The sequence below is a fragment of the Nicotiana sylvestris genome, chromosome 9 (genome assembly GCF_000393655.2).
Source record: "Nicotiana sylvestris chromosome 9, ASM39365v2, whole genome shotgun sequence".
NCBI classification, from domain to species: domain Eukaryota; kingdom Viridiplantae; phylum Streptophyta; class Magnoliopsida; order Solanales; family Solanaceae; genus Nicotiana; species Nicotiana sylvestris.
This window is the reverse complement of record NC_091065.1, coordinates 23,958,260-23,975,052: the sequence shown is the minus strand read 5'-3', so window position 1 is coordinate 23,975,052 and position 16,793 is coordinate 23,958,260. Positions and strand designations below refer to the sequence as shown.

The 16,793-nt window shown below is 37.5% G+C and overlaps 1 protein-coding gene across 3 annotated transcripts; it reads right to left on the bottom strand.

The window, feature by feature from the left end:
* Nucleotides 1–3,044: 3,044 nt before the first annotated feature.
* On the bottom strand, nt 3,045–13,224 carry LOC104224379 (protein kinase and PP2C-like domain-containing protein). Of its 3 annotated transcripts, none has more exons than XM_009776008.2 (12): nt 12,995–13,222; nt 12,782–12,899; nt 11,998–12,164; nt 10,681–10,748; nt 10,311–10,534; nt 9,313–9,364; nt 7,700–8,231; nt 6,124–6,193; nt 5,788–6,007; nt 5,602–5,706; nt 4,713–4,808; nt 3,045–3,600 (listed from the first exon to the last, which is right to left on the bottom strand). In XM_009776008.2, exons 1-12 carry the CDS (start codon nt 13,107–13,109, stop codon nt 3,406–3,408), a joined length of 1,962 nt encoding a protein of 653 aa, XP_009774310.1. In that variant the 5' UTR covers nt 13,110–13,222; the 3' UTR covers nt 3,045–3,405. The 3 variants fall into 3 exon arrangements, 2 of the variants coding, with proteins under 2 accessions (XP_009774310.1, XP_070011902.1); XM_070155801.1 differs by having other exon boundaries at nt 12,782–12,913; nt 12,995–13,190; XR_011402111.1 differs by having other exon boundaries at nt 3,569–3,600; nt 5,793–6,007; nt 12,995–13,224.
* Between the last annotated feature and the right edge of the window lie 3,569 nt (nt 13,225–16,793).

The following is a 16,793-nucleotide window of genomic DNA, read 5'->3' as shown; positions in this document are numbered from 1 at the left end:
TGAATGCCATATTTGGTCCTCGTGCCAACTATTTGGACCCTTAAGGGATTTTTACTGATATTTCCTCATTGTTTTGACTTTATACTTGTGCTCAGTCATGCTATATTCTACTATTTTCATAACTCAGCCATGTTTACTCTGTTTTAACACATTAAATGATATTCTAAATGATAATTTGAGCTGAGCATCATGTCTTACTGTTGCCCGAGTGGCTTATGAGATTCTGACTGAGTAAAGCCGAGGGCCTGTGTTGTGAGGATATACTGATTTATGATTATGAGGCCGAGGGTCTGGGATTGTACGCCACGAGGTGGCTTGTTGAGATGAGACCGATAGCCTATTGATTATGCCATGAGATGGCTTAATATTGCGCTTGGGCCGTAAGGGGCCCCTCCCGGAGTTTGTACACCCCTAGTGAGCGCGGGTACCCATTGTGATATGAGATATAGCTCGAGGAGTTGGTGTTGTTCCATGATATTGCCCGAGGAGCGGATTATGTTGACATTGTGCCCGAGAGGTGGATTTTATGTGCTTATCTGTTCTAGCTGCTTTTCATTTAATTGTTTAACTGTTAAAAAGGTGTTTTAAAGAAGCTTATTCTGAACTAAGGTGTCTTCATATGTTTTCACTACTTCATTGATTTTACTGGTTTTATACTTCTTCTTTATAGCATGTTGATGTGCTTTTACGTGATTTCTTATCGCTCAGCCTTTATTTATTATTATTACTCACTGAGTTGGAGTACTCACTTTACTCCATGCACCCTGTGTGCAGATTCAAGCACTTCAGGTCCCGCTAGCGAGTGTTGATTCTTCCAGCTTAGGCGGATTCGGAGATTCACTAGGTAGTTGCTCGGCGTTCGCAGCCCAGTACTTCTCCCCTATCTTATTTTCTCTTGCTTCAGTTCTGTAATAGACTATGTAGACTCTTCCTGTTTTATTCGGTTAGTAGATGCTCATGACTGGTGACACCCTGATGTCGGGCTATGTTTATTCCGCAATTGTACTGTTTCACCTTATTTTGGGATTATTATTATTATATTAAAGACTTAATTTGTATTATTTTAATTTCTTAAAATGAATTGGGAGTGTGTCGACTAGCCTTGTCTTCACGAGAGGCGCCATCACGACCGGGTCTGGGTTTAGGGTCGTGACATGTTGCCCAACCTTTGCGAACGTGGCGTGGCTCACGCGAATGCGAAGACAACTCTACCAGTCCCCAGCTTCCCTATGCGAACGTGGAACCAATTGCGCGAACGCGCTCAACCCGTCGTGTCCGCGATGACTAAAAACACCCAGCTCCAAGAGTCACTATGCGATCACGAAGAACAACTAAAATACCAGAAATCAGCAGAAACCAGCAACATCCAACATGGCCCAAAATGGTTCGAAATCCGTCTGAAATGCACCCGAGCCCATCGGGACCCCGTCCGGACATACCAACAAGTCCCAAAATATAACATGGTCCTACTTAAGGCCTCAAATCACATATTACAACATCAAAACCACGAATCGCACCTTAAATCAAACTTAATGAACTATTTCAATTTTCCAAATTCCAAACTTACGCCGAACACGTCAAAATAACTCAGAATCATCTCAAATTTTGCACAAAAGTTTCAAATGATATAACGAACCTATTTCAACTCCCGAAACAATAATCCGAACCCGATAACATCAAAATCAACTCCCGGTCAAACCTGTGAACTTTCAAACCTTCAAATTGCCAACTTTCGCCAAATAGTGCCAAAACCTTCTAGAAGCATTCAAATACAAATCCGGGCATACGTCCAAGTTTAAAATCTCCACCCGGACTTAATGGAATCATAAAAACTTCGATCCGGGGTCAAATACACAAAAGTCAAACTTGATCAACTCTTCCAACTTAAAGCTTGCCAATTGAGAAAATCAATCCCGGTCTCACTCGAAAATCATAACCGACGATACACGCAAGTCATAATACACCATATGAAGCTACTTATGACCTCAAATCACCGAACTGAGTGCAAATGCTCAAATTGACCGGTTGAGTCGTTACAAGCTCATACAAAAAATGTTGGAATTCATGAGAAAAAAATGGTGGAGGCAATATTGGAAGTTCATGAAAACCTATTGGAGTTCAAAAAAATACTGAAGTTGATATAAAAAGCAAAAATTCATGAAAAGTTGTTTGAGTTGGAACTTCTAACAAGAAATTTCAGGATAGGATCTTGGAGTTTGAAATAGACTGAAAAGATGGAAAACTGGAACTCTCCTCTTTCTTTGTACTCTTCTCTTTCTTTGTTTCAACTCCAGCGTAATATGCTAGAGATAAACTTATAGAAACTTGAACTCTAAGTATATTATGCTGGAGTTTAAAAAAATTATGAAAAAGCCTCATTGGTCTTCACCTCAAGTGCTTTCTTCAATGAGTCCAAGTCTGCCTTCGCGGATAAGAAATCAAGGACTTGTCGATAGATCAGCTAGCTCGCGCTCTAGTCTTTCATTGATCTTTTCTACCCCTCGCTCTATGAGGATGCACACCTATCCAGAACGTGCAAAGTAAAATAGCGGTAGATCAACTGGGAATAGATCGACACATAGGCTGCTGGCAGAGTAGGGGGCAGAATCACACAGCAAGAAAGCTTCCTGTCAATCCAGAGTCTATGTTGCTTCTATTAAATTGGGGGTATTTTGTCCAATTATTTTTGCATGTAAAAATGGTTAAATTTCAATTAGTTCTGAATCTGCATCTAATTTTTAATTACCGCTTAAAAAACTGGCCATTTTTGAATTTCTCACAGCCCTATGGATATTGTTGATGTTTTCACCATAAGGGAAATTAACACACCTTTAGTTTAGAATCTCCTTTATTAAATTTATCCGCATTTGTGATGCAAAAGTGCACGCCTTGAACTTTACCCTCGATCATGGTTTCAAAATATTTGAAGATTATTTCAAATGACCCAGAGGTTCCACTTGTATATCAGACAAATATTATCATTAGAGTCACTTTGCTTGCCTTAATATTTGAGTTAACATAAATAATTATTAAATAAGAACATCTTTGACAAGAAACGCAACTTATAAAGGATTTCGAATCAAGGAAGAGAATAATTCTGTTTCGAACCTAGATTACAGATCAGAAAACCTTTATCACAAGCGGAACTGAATCCAAATAACTCTTATTGGTTAAATAGGTTGCATCTGTTCCTATCTGTTGATTTAAACTTCACAGAAAGAATCTATTCACGAATGGCACCTTGCAAAAAAATGATGAATGATGACACCACCACCAACAACAAGCCAGTAGTTTCCCACAAGTGGGGTCTATGGAGGATAAGATGTACGCAGCCTTACCTCTATCCTAGAAGGGCAGAGAGACTGTTTCCGATAGACCTCGACTTGATGAATGATGACAGCAGAGCTAATAAATTCTCTCAGCTGTGGAAACTGGACGTAAGAAAACAACAATAACAGTTATGTTGTCTTTGCTGCCTCGTTCCGCAGCTTCTGTTGCTAACCTCTTTGAGCACATTCCTGGCTCTTTCACTGTGTCTCTGATTATGTTCACCACATCTGTCTCACTAACAACATCCCAAAGGCCATCACTGGCCATTACCTGATTAATTGAATAAGGCATAAGCAAATGAACATTAAGATTTTCCTTCTGCTGCAACTATCATAAGCCATATAAACATTTCTTTAACATAAAAAGAACGTATATTTGTACACCCTCAGTGTAACACACTAAAGGTTAACAGATTGAACTGAAGCTTAGAAAAACAGGGTATGGACTAAATCTATGGGTACTTTATAAGAGTTTCTTTAATGTTTTTTGCCTACATCATAAAGATCTTCAGCGAGCTTTAAAAAATAACGATTAATACGTGAAAGGTTAGATATCTAGGCATCTCCTTACGTCCTAGATTCTAAAGAAAGTACCTTGGCTCTCCTGGACTTACCCAACCACCAGGGGCGAAGCTAGAAGGTTACCTATGGATTTGGCAAGACCGATAGCTTTAGTCCATACTCTGTATTTATATTAAGAAATCTACTAAAATATATACAAAAGTTAAATTCAGAACCCAGTTACTAACACATGATATCGCTATACTAGAATTTACAACCTATAAAGATCTAATTCTGGCTCCACCTCTGCCAACCACAAAGCACCTATATTGCATACTTCACCTTTTCATCGTAACAATGTAAACGTAACTATGTCACTAAAAATTGTAACTTCTACATCTTAACTAAAAGGTCGCCCGAAATTGAAGCACAACAATTGCTCAGCTGGGTTTTCTTTCCCGGATTTCTCATTGCCACTCTGATACCATATGAGAAATAATGACATGGAAAAATTATATCATTGATTAATTAAGTGTTTTTATAGTAGTCCAATTTATATATATATATATATATATATATTATTACATAGTACTACATAGCTATTTTCTGAATGGGGCAATATATATTACTACTATCTAACAGATATAACCAGAAATAAGAAGCTAAGTCTAAAAGGAGAATCAACTAATTTGGTCAGGAAGTGCATAAAATGCTGTCACATATAATCATAAAGATAGACTAACTACTAGAATTTCATAAAGATAGATGCACGACTAAAATTTGACAACATTAAGTAATCATTGAAGTATCATGGAATGATATTTTCTTCTTGAGTAAAGTAAATGCCATCAAGATGGAAGAATCAACAGTAGTAATCCTTACAATGTATTCATCCTCTGCAGAAAGAGTAGTTAGAGTTATCTCAGGTTCCGCAGTTACAGCTGGCTTCAGATCATCATCACCGATAGACCTAGTGACCTAGTGAAAGTAAAATTAATCAGATTATTTAATGATAATACAACTTCTATATTTTCTAAGATCCTAAATCACCAATTGTTTATTTCCCCAAAACAAGGCGTAAATCACCAACTGTTAAGATAATATATCCTATTTATTGTTGGTTTCAGCCGGATACAGATTCAGATTAAATTGTCACTAGTCTAGAGGTGTCTAGCACCCCTTCATATAATTTTAAACGTGGAAAATTTTCCATACTGATATAACACAAGTCATCAACTAACCATTCGCCATATAATATATGAAGAATGAGTCAAGGTACTGCATTAATTGGCTACTTTGATATTAATACATTTATAACTTGTATAAGAACTTGTCATTGAGCCTCATGATATCTACATATTTTATAACCGGTCTTGAAGGAATAACACAGACACCACTTTCCCTCACTAAAATGGATCGGGTAATGTGCATATATATATTTCGTACATGCACTAGTGCTCCTTCATTTTTTAACATCAAATAGCTTTTTGGGGATTTTATTTAAAATGGAGTTGGGATCAGAAGGAAAGTGAAACTCATAAGAGATAAGACATGGGGATTTTCCTGATAAAAAAATAGAACTAGGGAACTGTAAGACTCCAACCAACGAGGAAATTTACAAAATACAGATTTGCAGAATATACACACGCATAGAAGGAAGCAAGAATATCCAAGCCAAAGGGCAAAGCTGGACAAGAATATAACAATTGATAGGAATACTAGAAAAATCATCAGATAGTGCTAAAAAAGATGTGAAACTGGAAAGACTAACCTGGAGAGCCGCATCACCGACCCTCCATGTATCCACTTGCCATTTGACAACGCCACCTGCACGGATAATACGCTCCCGCTCCTCGTGACAACTTGCAACATGATCCTAAAACAGTACCATATATTAGTTCAAATGCAAAGCCATCTGATTTCATCAGAAAGTAGGCTAAGTAAATGAACATCTCACCCTACTTAGAGCATACGGGTTACCAGCTCGACACAAGATTGTTCTGCAATCACCAGCATTAGCAACAATAAGTTTGTTTCTGACCATAAGAGCAGCTATTGCAGTACAACCAGGGTGCCAATCTTTCTGAACTGCTCCCTTGCGTTTGCGACAAGAATCAAGTTGTGTCCTGAATGCAACATCTGTCTTTATGAATGCTTCAAAAAGCGCATCAGAGGGACTGCAAAGTTATAAACATCCATGAATTGTGTGCCTCGTCTCTCTGAAAAAAATTCTTGGTCATTCACACACGAATGAAATTGGAGAACAATCAGAAGCAAGTTAAGCTCATAAAACCTGCTAATAGAACCGAGATTCTGCAAAAATCCTGGCAAGGCTCCAGCAGAAAACTCAGCTGCTGCTGAACCTGTAGGCACACTAATTAAACTGCTATATTCCAGTGAGATTTTTCTAATAAGTTTTACGAACGAAAAAAAGGGCTTCGTAAAGGCTGCCATCTCCTTGTTTGCTTAACCGTAAAGTACAATCACTTAGGTGTCAAAATTACCTTCACATCCTTTAACATTTCAAAAAGCACGGTGAAATGGAAACTTTAAGGAATCAGATATCAGAGTAATTTCCAGACTAAAATGATGCCCTCGGCATGCCAATTTAGAGGTGAGATTCGTATAGTCCATCAAAAGGAGTTCATTATTCAATCATGTTGTCAAACCCTTTGGATAATTCACAAGATTCTGCCAAAAAGACACTACTAATTGCAAGACTCCTCGCAGTGAGACCTTGTAATTTACGTTCTTCAGTAACTGAAATTTAGCAAACCAACCATTTAAAGTTGGCTTTATGGTCAGTGGTCTACCCACCTATTGATCCCAAGTTAACTAATCCCCCTTTCTCACTGAAAACCAAAAAGAGAATCTCGTCAATTCATTTAGTAGAGAACACAAGGGTAGAATGATGAACCTCCAATTTAGTTGTTACAACCTACTACATGTTCCTCCACACCAACCCAAACCAACTGGTCCCAAAAAAACATACAAAAAGAGAAGCCACTTTGCTATTGATATAAAGGGATATGGAACAGAAAAAAAGAGGAGGCCTAAAGCTGTAAGCATATCCCTACCTTCTTCCTAATGACTTTCCCTTTTTCATTGAAGCAAACAAATGTTAACACTACTTGTGCTTTTCATGGTAAGGATGATTGTTTAGCAAATGGAGAAGTAAAAGATTTTTAACATAGGATGCAACAGTGACAAGGCATTAATTTGTCTTGTGTCTAACTATTCATTAACACTTTCCACATTTTGTGGCAACAAGTAACTTGCAGCCCTATACCTCATTCCACCCAAAAAAAAAAAAAAAGGAAATCGTGTTGCTTGTTTTGAATGTTTAAGCACATCTCCTTTTTGAATTTTTCCAAAGTAATCTCCATTTTCTCTATAAGAAAAACTTTAAAAGGAAGATGTAGGGTCATTACAGCACTAAATTGTTATCACGATAATACGAATAACTGAAACAATTTATTATTGCTATTATAGTTTTCATTGTTGTTGAATTTCGTACTGTTATTATTATGAACAAACAAAAAAAGCGATTTTCCCGTTCATCAACAACCAAATATTAAACACATGAAGCAACATATGATACCAACGTGTTCCTCAAAAAATTATTAGACGCCCACATTTCCAGCTCTTCAATCTCATTAAGCAAATAAGAACATTCAATTAGGTAGTGTAAAAAGATTACTTATTCCCTTACGATGAAGTTAACCTAAGGGTATAATGGATAGGAATTAAGAAATTTGTTCAATCCATTTCCTTCAAAATTCTACTCCTTTCTCCCACAAGTAGAATACTCAGTGGTGATTTGATTCAACAGTTAAAATCACTAACCCAGAAAAGTACTTATATCCTACCTCGATGACCATCAAAGATTGCAAAGACGTGAATATCCTTTTCATCACACAATTGAGGCATAAGGAAGTGTCTATCTTCCATCGTTTCCCTTCTTCCACATGATGCAAAGGAACCCCAAGATAGAACTGGACTATATACTTGATCATCTGAATAATCCAGCCATGCGCTAGCAGCAAGGGCAGTAGGGACCCTTTTTGAAAACTCTTTACCCTGACCGAACCAGCTAATATTCTCCTGATAGCTTTGGATATTTGCACCATCAGAACCATTTGAAGAAATAAAAGAATCCGCTGATGCCATTTCTGTACGGTTCCTTCCAATTTCATCTTCCAGAATGGAACCAAGCTCCACGACAATATCATCAAAAGAAGGCCTACTTTGCGGATCTTTATCCCAACATCTTTCTATCAAAGAGAGTAAACTAGCTGAAGCACCAGATCGAACATCAGCTAGAACGGGTCGTAAGCCTTCAGATACAACGGCTGCAGTAAGTTGCTGCTCAGTGTAGTTCATTTCAAGCACAGTATGGGCCTATCATATGATATAGAACCAGTAAGCATCTTAGATATGTGACAGATCAAATCAACTGCTCGTAAGTTCTTATTCCAGATGTTTAAAAGAATCATATATCCGGAAATCAGTTTCTTGAATTAAAGCTAACTCCCATCTTGTATGTGGAGGAGAAAACATAGAAGTTCTTCTACCATTTCAAAGGAGAGCAGATTCTTACGAATCTTATTAACCATAAAATTGCTCCTATCTCATAAGTGTTCATGCATAAATAAAATAAGAGTAGCAGGATAAGAATGAATATGTCTTTGATCAGTGTAACAAGACAGCAAGTAGTTTATTATAGCCAAAAAAAATCATTTTAACATCTTTATACAAGAGAAAAGGAAAAACGATAAATTATATAATTAATCCTTAAGATAAATACATTGCTATGTTCCTCACTTTGCATTCTGCAAGATCCTCCTAGGGGTTGTTTGATGGCCAGATACTGAAATGGACTAAGCTGGATAAGAAGAAATAATCTGCGTTTGGTAGCACCTTGAAATTTTGTAGGGTAATTTTTCTATAGTAAATATGGGATAATATATTGAAGGGGGACCTCAGTGCAACGCTAAGAGTGGTCCTTGTGTGACCAGGAGGTTATAGGTTCAGGCCGTGGAAACAACCTCTTGTATAAATGTAGGCTACATACAATAGACCCAATGTGGTTCAGCCCTTTTCCGGATCCCATGCATAGCGGTTGCTCTTTGTTTCTAAACCCCCAATAGCTTGAGAGAATAATTTATCTGGGTATTCCCAAACTTACTTCCTCTTTTCTCATTCTGCATTTCTCTTTTTCTTCTTTACATTCTACATTTTGGAAAGACCTTCATTTATGTTGTGCGTGACTGTTTACCCAATAAAAGAAAATAGAACTGAAGAATAACCAACAACCTTATGTAGTTCTTTTTTTTTGTTTTTTGTGAAAGGTAAAATTTAACTTACAGTTGATAGGTTAATTAAAAATTGACAATTCGCGGGCCCTAACTAGCTTGAGATTGGGTGTATTTGTTGTTGTAATTAAAGGCTGACATTTTGAGGAAGTGAAAGAAAGACCAACCTGTGCCTCCGCACGGAGATCAGTGTATGGAACTACGCCAGTAAGCAGCTCACTGCAATATTATGAATCCACAAGAACTTGCTTTAAAATGTAGAATACGAAAGATATGTTTCATAAAAGTTCCAAATAAAAGACACGTCTGAGTTAATCCATGTATGTTTTGGCATCAGCTATAAAGTGAGGACAAATAAACACTTGCTGCTGCATGTAGCCCATCATAGTGTTACGAACGAGAGAGAAAAGGATCTGCGAGTAAATATGGATACAATAACACAAAACTAGCTCATAATGGGAACAACCAATTCTTTGTCGTGATCCATTAAAAGAAGATAATAATAGAAAATAAACACGAGGCTGGTGCAAGTATCAAATGCCATTTCTCTAATTATTATCATGGGGACACAAAAAGGTTTCTGAAACCACACTTTCTGGAAGAAATTTTCAGAGGCCTTAAGAGGTCGCATGTTCTTCTGGTTGCAGGAGTTGCCCATATGGAAGATATCTGTGGACCCTAAATGTCTATATTTCCAGTATCTATAAGATGAACATGTGAGGTAGTTTAGGGTAGAACAGAACATGTATTTGGCATGTGAATGAATGAGTTTTCACTTGCTATAGATGGCGTCTATTACCCCAACCTAAATGGAGCACATTTCATGTTTATGCTAATCTTTTCTCTCTTGAGTTTAGGCAGCTAAAAGATTTATTTGGATTGAATTCATTTGAATTTTTTGTATAGAATATTCAACCCTTGGTGTTTCCACTCTTCTTGCCACTCCATCTTCGTGGAGAAGTCCATCCAACCAGCATTGTGACAACCAAGGATTGATGCTAAACCACATTTAGGAAGCTACTTATTTAGACACAAAACAACATCCAAACAGCATACATTTTACATTGAGGTTAGGCATTACAAGTTAGTATAAGGTAAGTGAACTTGCAGAATCAATTGCATTTCTAATTGTGATGCAAAAGAAGCTTGTGGCCCCAAAACTTACTTCAGTGATATTCCAAAGCTATATACATCAGATTTTTCAGTCTGTATCTCTTTCCTCAGCACCTCTGGTGCCATGTAAATAAGCGTCCCAACCATATTCCTCTTATGGAAACCTCCAGTAGGCTTGCCAGTCGATTTCCAGTTTTCAGTGGAAACTAGTTTAAGATTCTTTTTGTATTCTGCCAAACCAAAGTCAGCAAGACGTGGTTGTAGCTGTCTATCAAGCTGCAGTATAGCAAAAAAAAAATATATGCCAATGAATTATAGCATGAGATAATTGCGAGAGGACTTTGGAAGGGATTAAACTTATTTAAAGTTGGCAAGTATATACATAAAAAATGTAGAATAATCAGGAAGATCAAAGACATTACAAGAATGTTTGCTGGTTTCACATCCCTGTGCACGATCCCAAGGTTATGTAGGTATTGTAGGGCCTTTGCTGTAAAAGGAGAAAAGTATTGTAAATTTTGCTAAAACTGAATTGATTCATTTTCATTGAGAGAGGAATAAAGGAGAGAAAAGAAAGAAGCCTAGACGACTCAATACAGCTTTCCTGTGTAGCCAGCAACACGACAGAGCAGCAGGGGCATATGTTTTCGATATCACTATGTATTAGGCCATAGGCCATGTTTACTTAGGACTAGCTGGTGTGCTTTGATTTCAAAAAGAGTTCGGAGAAAGAAATGTCATCTAAGCAACCATCTTTTATGTTTAGAACCATTTGAAAGCATGGCCAGATTTAGGGGGAGAAACCGAGGAAGTAGGAAGAGAGTGGGAGATACTTGACTCTAGAAGGAAAAAACATCTTAGCTAGCACATTACTCTTTGTTGAGTAAGATCCCCAAATTAACAGACTAGTACTCAACAAAATGAAATGGCATTTCCTGAGATGCCGTTGCTTCCTGAAACGTCGTGGTTTACTGAAACGTCGTGGTATTCGCTTCCTTCCTCCTATTTTCTGTTTCAGTTCCATTACGCAATGATTTTCTTCTACATACTTCATCATGGTTAAATAAATTCTCACTAGTTGAAATAATTACTAAACTACTAAATCCCAATCAGTTGTCTACTAATGATTCTAGCGTTATCCATGCTCTTTTTCCCCCATTTTATTCCATATGTTCTATCACCAATGAATCACAATCTGGTATTGTAGACTTCCAATAGAAGCTCATTTGTTATTTTTCCCTTATCACATTCTTTTCTTTTTCTTGATAAATATCTGTTTTATCACATTCTAACGGATTCCATTCTCAATGCAAGTTTCACAATGTTAATTGTTCACCTTCGTGGAAAACATTATAAATTCTTTGGCATTACTTCAAATCATTAACTTTATTAGATAAGCTAACATCTCTACAACGAAAAAAAAGAAAACAATTACTCCGTCTGTTTTAAAAAGATTGTTCTAGTTTGACTTGGCACAAACTTTAATAAATAAGGGAAGACTTTGGAGATATGTAGTCTTAAATAAGCTATAACATTTGTCTGGCTGTAAAACTTTTGAAACTTGTAGTCTTAAACCTGTCATACATATTTGTATGGCTATAAATATTAAAATGTGTCAATCTTTTTGAAAAGGACTAATAAGAAAATAGTGCAACTCTTTTTGAAAAAGAGGGAGTACGTATTATCCATGATGACACATAAAACGACAAGCAGCTGGAAAAAGCAAATGCATAACACACCTAGACAAGTTGCAACTTCAAGTGCTTGTCTTATACTTGGGCTCCATTCATCCACATGTAATTTCCCGGCAAGATTTCCGGACTCATAAAATTCAAAGAAAAACATGTAATTTGGCGGCTTGGCATGTGCCGCAACTAGCTTTGCTATCCCCGGATGATCCAATTTGCTATAGCCAAACAACATTTTAACAAAAATTCACGAACAAATAAATTAGCCAAGCTCAAAAGCTTAACCATAAATCACAATTTTCTCATACTTAAAGATAAGGTAAATATACTAGCTTTGACATTTAGAAATGGCCAACTTGCTATATCATTCTTTTTCTTTGTATAAGTGACACAACTTGTTACTCCCTCTAGTTCAAAAAGAGTGAAGGGGTTCAAAGTACGAGTGCCAAATCTTCTAATTTTCATTCTCAGTTGCACATCGAATTCTTAATCTTCTTAGCTACAATATACATAATCAGAAACTGGATAAAAATACTATATAAATTACAACTTTTTATTATTAAGAATATTTTAAAAACCATATAAAAAATTCTTGGTCAAAGAAGAAGCTGTTTGACTCTCTATACAGTAATAGTGTCATAGAAAGTGCATATTCAAACCCCATTACACAACAAGAGAAACAAATTAACCGAGCTCAACCACAGAACCTCATATCCAACAATTTGCTCATAATTAGAACAACTAGCTTTGTCCATATGAAGACAAACTAATCAATCTCAAGCATATATAAACAACACAGCCCTATACTCAAGCAAAATAAAGGGAGGAATTTCACCATAATAGTTGCAGTTCTTTATGGAATTTATCAATATCTTCAGAGGTGGACAAGATGGGTTTTTTCACAGCAACTCTTTTACCATCAAGAATGGCTTCATACACCACACTTTCAGCCCCTGCAACCAAATGCCTTAAACCAATCAAGATTAGTAAAAATGATATAAAGTTAATTGTCAATATAGATTTCAATTTTTTAAAAGGGAATAAAGACCTCGAGCAATAGGGTGAGAGAGAGAATAAGAAGAAAGAGGGAGATGAATGGGGATTTTGGGGCTGGTACAGCAACCACGAATGCAAGTGTTAGGTTCCAAGATTTCCAGACCCATGTTCCTATTTTCTCTTCCTCGTGAAATTGTCTTATAGAAATCAAAGATTGCAGCGAGGTAGAGAAATGGACATGCAAGAATGAAGCTCAGAGATATTATTGGTTCAGTTAAAAGGAGGACTCAATTGGAGGAACTTTCCGCGGTTGGTAATCAAGTTCGTCTCCTCTTGGTACCCAATGGCCCACCATCTCATCAAACACTATACATTTTTGTAAGGGAAATTATTGGGGAATCTTAAGGTACCAAAAAAGTTTAACTTACCCACTGTCGCTATTATTTTACATTTACCAAAACTAGCCAAATATATATAAAAATTAAAAATCTAAAGAAATAAGATTCTTTTTCTCTAAGAACCACACACAAGTATCTTCTTCCATATTTTCTAGCGTGATTAGCAACATTAGATACTAGACGGAAAGGAAATTTCATGAATGAGGTAGCAAATAAAGTGATAAAATACAAAAAAATAAATATATACAAGATTCTAAAAATCCAAGCAAAAAATGACTTTTTTCAATGGGTATGGTTGAGATTCATTGCAAACATATAGATGTTTGGTATCAAAATTTGTAGTTAAAATCGAGTTCAAAAAATTCTTCTGCGACACATGTATCACGCATGTATACATAGATATACATGTGATACACATTTGATACAAATATGATACATATATGATACAAAGTGTGATACACGTATCATTTTTTCATGTTCATCTTCTACTTTAAATTTTCAATTCTAACCACCTCAAAACTCTTCTAAATCATCCCAAAACTTAGATTCAAGTTGTTTAAGATGTACCTAATCTATTCTAATAACACCCATTCCAAAGAAAGCAAAATTTGACCTTTTTTTTTTGCTACAAATAGCTAAATGGCTAATATTTATAATATTTTATGAATTGGTCAATTTTGTAATAAACTACTTATAGATAAACATAACTGGTATTTTCCCAAATTATTGCTAGTACCTAATTGGACCATCTGAAGGGAGGATTCTGGCTATTTAAAAGGATTGGGTACGGGGCGGCACGATAAAGGGGTTCCTTAAGGTTAAGGAATTTAATGGTACGTGGTAAAGGTATTTTTAGGGGTACCGTACCAGTACCCTTACTGGTCCTAAGGGGTACTAAGGGGGGGAGAGGTAAGAGTACTTACGGGTATTTTTAAATTAGAATTTAAGAAAATATATTTAAATACAAACAAATTTTAATGGATAAAAAAATTTAATATTTTTATTTCAATACTTATAAAACTAAAATTACATATTCTTTTGAACGATTTATGAAATTTTTCAACAACTTTTAGTGGTTCTTCACTTGAAATTTATTTACCGTAAAAATGGTAATAACAATTAAATTTGTTGATGGGACTCTAAAAATATGTGATCTATTTTTATGCTAGTTTGTTAAGTAGTTAATGCTAAGTATATGAGATTTAGAGATGAAATAAAGTTAAGGAGGGAGCTATAACCAAACCGATAGGCCAGTCACTTGGGACCTCGAGGTAGATCCCGGAGCTTGGCCACGAGCTGTTGAGGGTAATTGAGGTAGAGCTAATAGTTATGAGGCGATTAAAGAGGGCTCTTTATGGCCAACGATAAGCAATAAATGATGAACAAATTTGGGGATAATAAATAAAAGCTATAATATCAAGAGAATATGTTAGAGAGTGAAATAGAGAGTTCTTGTATATTTTTGTGTGGAGTAGCTGAAGTGACCAACCCTTACAAAGTGATAGGGATCCCCTTTATATAGGAGGGAAATCCCATCGTAGTACAACGAGCATTGATTGCAAAGATATGGAGATGTGACCACTAGATGACACCCTGATTCGGGTCCTAGAGTAGCTCTCTAGGCTCTGTCAATCCTATCCACGTGCCTCGGGAACTCCCCTTTTCCGGCATGGCCGTGGTTGACATTATCACAAGACCGAGTGTCGATGAACCTCGAGAGAGGAGTCTCGATCGTAGCCTTGTAGCCCCGAGACTTCGAGACGGTCTTCCGAGATGCTTTGACAATGAGAAATTAGACCCTTCGATTTCATCGTATACAGATAGTCCCCGCGTTTCTTAGAGAGGAGTGATAAGAAATGATTTTGACACCCAGCTCTTTGGACTTCCCGCAGCGATGTCACGCTGACTATATCATACTTACGATGTAAGTCTCCGCGATAACCGGTACATCCCATGGACTTGTCTTTTCAGCGTCATTCAATGTGCTACTGATTCCCATTCTTCAAGGCGACCGTATCGCCGTCGATCCAGTTTCCAATGGCGCATTGACTGTGCCTGTCGATATGTCTTCTAAAGGCATTGATGGCATTGTAGGCCACACTATCATCCCCTATAAATGGGGCCTTTCCATGCTGACTTTTTATTCAAGTGTTTCTCAACATCTTTTTCATTCCTTTCTTCTCATTCTCATTATCCTTCTCTTATTGCTACCCGCCATGTCTAGGGTTTCTGACTTAAGATCTTACGGCGTCATTCTTACCAGTCGTGACATGGCCCTTCACCTAAGCTTTGTTGTGTCGAGCGAGATTACACGGTCTCATTGTTGTTGTTGTTATTGTTACGGTTGTCACTGTTGTCGCCATTAGACCGAGGTGATGAGACAAAGGAGGTTGTACTGTTCCAACTCGGGGGAATATTTGGACTCTACACCGCTACTCGGGAGAGTGTTCGGACTATATACCGTTGCTCACTCTTCTACCCTGGTCTGGTGCTGCACTTCATCCCTCAGGTCTTTTCCTAAGAGATAAAATAGCGCACCAACGGTTAAGCTCGCACGGCACGATGTCCCGGAAGGTGGACCCGGAGCGGCCGTGCGAGTAAGGTTGAGGCCCGCCGAATCTTCAACCTTTGGCTTCAGCGGGCTATGTCTTTTTTTTCTGCCTCTTCTACGTCACCTTCCTCTTCTTTGCCTTCCCTCTTTCCTCTTCTTCATCTTCGCCCTTGGAGATATTTCTCCGTGGGATTGAGATGGGAACTTAAAAGAGGTGGCAGTCGAAGGTATCACCATCGAGGATGCATGCTCGAGGGGGTGGAGCTCGAAAATGCTGATACCGGAGATGAATCTTCGAGAGTAGATTAGGTCCCAGGCTTTCACTACATATGTACCCTCTTGCTTATTTGTTTATGCGTAAGGAACCCTCGTGGGCTTTTATAATCATATGTAAGGACCCCTCAGGGGCTTTTGTAATTATATGAAAGGACCCCTCGTGGGCTTTTGTAATTGAATGTTTCATGAATACAAAGATATTTCCTCAATTTTTATCTTTGATGTTTGCCATATTCTATTGTGTTTGTGGAGATTCTGCGTGCACGACCCTGTCTGTTGTTGATAATACAGAACCTGGGTGCGAGTATTCCCTCCGGCCTTTGGCTAATAAAAACGGCTTCCTGCGGGATCTTTTACCGTCCCTCGGGCTAATCCTGGGTTGATCCGATAAACTCGGGACATCGGGACCCTTACTTTGAGTCGAGAAGAAGTAGGGCTTTGAACCCCTAAACTGAGACTCAGCCTTTAGACCTTCGAGAACAGTCCCTGAGTGAGGGTCGATCCGGGGTATTTGGAGACCTGTCTTGAACTTAACACACGCAATCTTAAGGCATTGTAGATAGGTCCTGGATGAGGGACTGCCTGGTTTATGATGATATCTGTAATGTTGTTTAAGGCTTCTTGGA